The sequence below is a fragment of the Denticeps clupeoides genome, chromosome 5 (assembly GCF_900700375.1).
Source record: "Denticeps clupeoides chromosome 5, fDenClu1.1, whole genome shotgun sequence".
NCBI classification, from domain to species: Eukaryota; Metazoa; Chordata; class Actinopteri; order Clupeiformes; family Denticipitidae; genus Denticeps; species Denticeps clupeoides.
In genome coordinates, this window is record NC_041711.1 from 15,655,017 (window position 1) to 15,660,999 (window position 5,983).

General features: G+C 50.0%; 1 protein-coding gene across 1 annotated transcript; it reads right to left on the reverse strand.

Moving 5' to 3' along the window:
• Window positions 1-3,117: 3,117 nt before the first annotated feature.
• On the reverse strand, window positions 3,118-5,237 carry mid1ip1b (MID1 interacting protein 1b). Its single transcript, XM_028980553.1, has 2 exons — window positions 4,399-5,237; window positions 3,118-4,151 (listed from the first exon to the last, which is right to left on the reverse strand). The coding sequence occupies exon 2, from the start codon at window positions 4,001-4,003 to the stop codon at window positions 3,542-3,544; it is 462 nt and encodes a 153-aa protein (XP_028836386.1). The 5' UTR covers window positions 4,004-4,151; window positions 4,399-5,237; the 3' UTR covers window positions 3,118-3,541.
• Window positions 5,238-5,983: the final 746 nt, after the last annotated feature.

Here is a 5,983-nt window from a genome sequence, read left to right on the forward strand (position 1 = left end):
CCACCTCCTCGGTTCCTCTCAGGGTGAGGATGTCTGGAGTTGCCAGGGTCGTGTGGAGACTTGAATTTCCCATTTATTGCTTTTTTCTGAACTATTGTTGCCTTCTAAAATAAACTCTATAGTGTATTTTGTGTGCCCGGTAAACTGCCAGTATACTCTAACAGGTTGATGAAGGCTGTTAATGGAGGTATATGTGGTGCTAGTGCACCTACATCACACAATGTAAAGTGTATTCATCTCTACTGGCAGCTGCAGATTCGCCGGCACCGGCACCTGGCAGGGTGGGTTCCTGGCGACTCGAACAACCGCCATTACATTCCCCAGATCACAGTGTATAGGAAGAGGATGGACCTTAAGAGGGGATCTCCGCATGGCCGGATCCTGTCGCCCGGGACGGGCGACGCCAGCCCTGTCGCAGAACAGCAATGCGGCCTGCCGCTCCCATCCGGCATTCCGCTCACTCGCCTTTATCAGCCGGCTGCCACGCGAGAGCAGCGGCGGGAGATTAAGTGCTCGGGTGCAATCTGGCCGAGCGCGGGGAGATTTGTTTAATGTGCCCCGCTGCGCCAGAGGGAGAAGAGAGCGAGAGAGGAAGAGGGAAGGAGGGAGGGAGGAAGAGCGCCGGATGAGATTTCAAAGAGCGCTATCTAGCTCTGCCTCTCTCATTTTCCATTTCTCTTCTATTCCCCTCTCTTTCCCTCCATCTCTCTCTCTCTCTCTCACACACACACACACACACACACACACGCCTCAGCAGAGACAGCAATTACGATTCCCTCACCAGCCCACCCTCTCTTGTTCTCCTCATACCTCCCTCCATTTCTCTCTTTTTGCTCATTACCCCCTCTCTGCAGGTCCCCATCTGCCGTGGTCTCCCTCCCTCCCATCCCGTTTTCCCTTTCTCCAGCTCTCCCCTGCCCGCCTTCAATTCATGCAAATCATCCACACTCGCATGGAAAATGCATGGAAAACTATGAATAATTTTTGCATACCTCAATAAGGAGGAGGCTTGTAGCAGACTGTCAGGAAAAAGGAGCGAGGGCGGGGAGAGAGGGAGAGGAGCCGAGGCGAGGGCGAGGGAGAGAGGAGGAACCGTTTTAATAGAAAGGGAAGCAATTACGGCCTGCCATTTACATCGAGGTGCACCTGCAATGAAATGGCGCTGTGAACCTTTTGACTGGCAAAGCTAGACCACTTACCTTCACTCACCCCCGTCGATAAACCTGCTCATTATCACAGAGACCCCTCCCTCTCCTGCGCCTCCAGCCATGTCAATACAAATAAAAGGCCAGATAGCCGTCGAACGTTCCGGGCAGCGCCGCCTTCAAACAACACACGTGAGAGATTCTTCCAGGTAGCAGGCCTTCGTGGGCACAAAACTCGCACGCTTCAGGTCAATACTAATCGCATTGGTCCGCGATAATGAGAAGGTTATGTGTATGGAAGAACATGGGTTTCAAACCTCGTAAATCTGCAGCGAAATCATCGCACATTAAATTCTAACGCCTCTCCATTAGACACTCGCACGCATTATTGCCAGTAATTAAATAAATGTGCCCATCTGATGGAGTAATGAATTATTCCACAACCTGCAAACTTAACCCTCACGAAACACACACACACACACACACACTCGCACAGCACATTGCTGAACACTCAATATAACTATATTTCTATAGTTCACAACCAATCCATAAACTTAAGGCCGTTACTATATACGTGGTTTAATTAGAAATTGGCTGGGAGTCTATTTAGATGCAATCAGTTATACATTTTAATTGCAAATCAATTACGGTCTTATTTGTCATGGCTAATTTAGCAGGATTTGTGACAGCGTGACTGCAGACACAGGTTCCCCTGCACAGGGCCACACACTGGACCGCCGTTCCGATAAAAGACCGTAGAACTGTCTGTGCGGTGAGGAGGCTTTAAGAACACAGTGTGGACTTGTGTGAGAGGGATTTGCATTTAGTGCTATGTGATTTGATCTCTACAATGTCACAGAGTGAGATATTTATGCATATAAACACCGCAGTCTGACTGCGACTACCCTATTTTACAACGAGAGGAATGAAACTGAACGTGAGAATAATACCCAGGGTGCTTCACCTTATCCGGGCTTTAGTATAGTGTGGCATCAGCACTGGTGACAAACCCACAGAGTAGCAGCATCTGGATCAACAAAACCATAAAGGAAGTTCAGTTCAGTCAAATTCTGAAATTCACCAGCATCTCAAGAGTAACTCGCCATCACTTTAACACAAAACAAGCCAATGTCTCATTTCCACGGAACATTCTAACCTAGACATTTTTTATTCTAATTTTAATTCTAATTTGACCTCGGTGTGATTAATATTGCACGCTGAAAATGAGACATCGTCACGCAAATTTTATTATTACACTGTGTGACAATGCTTCTCCAGCACATGCTCCTTTGAGTGGTGGTGTCCTTTTACATTTAGTGGAGTGTTTTTCACCAAACTTCATCGTGACGAAGCACACATGGGCCGGAGAATTAACAGGTTGCAGCACTCGGGGGAATATGAGCGGGCATCGGGGCACCATGTCAAGTCATGTAAAAATTGGGTACAGATACTTACTAAATAAAGCAATAACACTGAACAAGAACTGTGGCTTCACATGAAGTACAGCACATACGATTTTCCGTGTCCACATGGTTTACACAAAATGTACACACTCTAATCGTAAAAAAATGTGTGTTCCACAGAACACGTTTTCTCAGATAGCTGGTTTAACTTAAGCCAGAAATCATGGCTTTAGGTAAGGAGGATTCCTATTGGTCAACCACGACTTCAAGCTTAGCTTAATCCAAGCTTAAGATGAACAGAGAAATCTGCCAAATGAAATGTCTTGATGCAAATGATCTGTAATGTGTCGGGTGCTGAAGGGCTGGATTGGCAGCCTGAGCCCTGCCAGAGACAAATTAGACTAAATTGCATCCAAACCCTCTTGCAACCTGGCCAGACCCAACCGAGGCCCTCGTGAGCTGGCCAGCCATAATCTGAGCTCCTACTATCCAGACTCCAGACACTGCAAACATCTGGTGGGGGTAAAAAAAAAAAAAAAAAAAAAAAAAAAGTGCAAGACAAAAGCAGATTTATGACATTAAAATACAAATTTTATTCTTAAGGGTCAGCAAAATAGTAATAATAATAATATTTTAAAAAAGCAGGTAGGATGGTTACACCAACTGAACAATCTCCTGGAATCCTTCAATGCTCTACCATTAATGAAATATCATTCGATTCCACTTCATGGATTATTTAGAAGTGTTAGGGCTGTGTTTCACTGCAGCCTGTATCTGTACACAAAACTGTCCAGTCTTGCATCAGGCACCCCAGAAATAACCAAGCTCCCACTCTTTCCATATATACAGACCATCGGACAGATAGATAGCTATATTTTTATAATATAGACTTTTGTCAATTTCTAAACAGTGCAAATGAAAATAAGTTTACAGGGAAACGGTGCAGGACCTCCCCCCCTTTTCTCGAGTAAAACCAGCAGGCCGGGGGCCGCGTCAGTGTCCGCAGCCTCCGATTCCGATCTCCTGCTTGTACCGGTTGGTGAGGATGTTCGCCTTCCTGGTCAGCTTGGACAGCACCGAGTGTAATCCGCTCAGGTGGAAGTGGAACAGATTCTCCAGGTCCTCCTCGTCGGGCTCCGCTCGGGCCGAGATCTCCAGGGGCCCGAGCTTGTCCTTGCGCCGCTCCTCCGCCTGGAAGACCCCCCACTCGATGTCGTTGCGGATGGACTTCAGCAGGACGTAGTAGCCGTACATGTCTCCGTCCTTGAAGTAGACTTCCGGGGCGGTGCCGGCGGTCCGGACCGGGTTCACCTCCTTCTCCTCCTCCAGCGGCACGTCCCTCAGGAGACTCGGCACCATCACGGTCTGGTCCATGTTGTTCACGGCGCTTATGAACCGGTTCATCGCGTTGAACAGCGAGTTCTTTTGATTGTACGACTCGGAAATTTGCATCATGCTGGCAGGCCGACCGGAGGCCGAGGTCTCGGGAAACAGGAGCGTCGTCGCTCGGCTACGGCCGGGAGAGTCCTTCCGCGGCGGCAGGTGGCTCCGGGCAGGAACGTCGCTCCCATGAACCGGCGCTCGTCTGTGGTTTCACGGCGACCTGGAGAGACAGGCGCGGCATGAGAGACAAGTATCATTCGGTAAATAAGCCGCAAACGGGAACGTAATAAACTACGTTGTCGCAACGTGTAAATAAAACTAACGAGCCGAACGTGACGTGGTTAGCGGCGCAGGCTACACACTGCGACAGCCGTGCTCGTTCCGCGTTACAGGGCGATGCCATTCGAACCGAGCCGGCGTCCGGCGGAGAGTTTCCGCACAGACATATTTCGCGGAGGTTCACCAACCTGATGCGCGGAGGCTCCCAACCCGACACGCCACGGCCGTATCTGCGCCGAGACGAGCGGGCTCTTCCACACGAACGCCGCTCGGAGAGGCCTGCCCGCGAGCCGGAATATTCATGAGCCCCGACACATCAGCCCACCGCCGTACCCTCGCTCTCGGCCAATCAGCGGAGCGCCGGCCCGTCCGGCCACGCGATTGGTCGGCGTCGGCCAATCAGATGCGTCGGGCCCCCCGCCGGGCTCCGTGCCAGTCAGCTGCGCCAGACGTCCGCCGGCACAGGAGCGCGGCGCGGCGAACGGGCGGGATGGGACGTGTTTTGGGAGAGGGGGTAGTTATTATAAAATCTGTTTTTTTTTTTTTACACGCTAGTTTTCTCGGTTTGCCCTTCTTTATTGTGCATTGGGTTAGTATTTTTCCCCACAGCTCCGAATTCCTGCTGCTTCCCTGTTGTTTTACATAAAACGCCACCAATCTCTCAATAATATTTTATATTGTTCCCTAACAAATGCCTTCGATTATTATTTTTGTCCGAGACTGGTCTTGTGTGCTGCGAAAGTCCACATGTTCTGCATCCACACGGTGTTTGTCCAGCTGAATATTAACGATGTTCCGACGAGCAGCCGCCCTGCCCGGAGGGACGAGGCCCGTGAAAAAAGCGCCGCTCCATTAAACCCGGAAATATCCGCGGAATGCTAATTCGTCGTCGACGTGAGCGGCTTCGCTTTCCCCCTCTCGCCGTCACGACCGATCGGGGATGTAATTTGCCGCCCTCCATTTAACGGCGCGGACGCGGCGCAGCGCGGATCTGTCTTCCTCGGGGAGTCCTGCTGATCCCCGCTAATTTGCTTAACAAGATTAGCGTCCGTGCGCGCCGGCGCGAACGGCTGGGTTGCCAGGTCGCGTTTTTCGCGCCAAATTGGGTTATTATCGAAACAGCACCGCGGGGGTAACGCGCTACACGGTGGGTGGCTCAGATTTATTTTTTTTACACGCGCACACACACACACAGTATTCCGTATCCACACCGTCTATTTAAATCTTCTTACGCAAATGAGTGTCATCGGAGACCCTTGTCAGATTCAGGATATGCTACAGACCAGATTCATCCGTCCAAGCATCCTGAAGTGGCCTAAAAAAAAAAAAAACCAATCAGACTGCTGCCTGCACCGAACCGCGCGCAGGTCGTTTTCTGCTCCGCTCGGTCCGCGGAGACGGAACGCGGCGCTCCGTTACGTTTTTCGGCAGGGGATGTCTGCCATCTAGCGGCGACAAGCGGAACCGCTGGCCGAGATCGCCCGTTTCTGCGAGCCACGAATTCGTAATGTACGGTTTATTGAATTAAAAAAAGCAAAACGTCAAAGCAGCGTCTAGCAAATTCACCAGAATCACTGGATGTCAACCACACCATAAAGTGACGATGCAATCATTTTTACAATCCTTCAGGAAATGTGAGCTCAGCGCCATGTTCTGAGACCAATAAACTACTTTTAATTATCAGTGGCTGGAGATCTGAGCCTTTTCTTTTTTGCCTTTTATTATATTACTACTGTTCACACAGCCAGAAAGAAGCAGATTAAGAACAAAAGG

What these genes read in the sequence shown, in the direction of transcription:
- mid1ip1b (XM_028980553.1), bottom strand. Translation starts at nt 4,003, where the DNA reads ATGATGCAAATTTCCGAGTCGTACAATCAAAAGAACTCGCTGTTCAAC.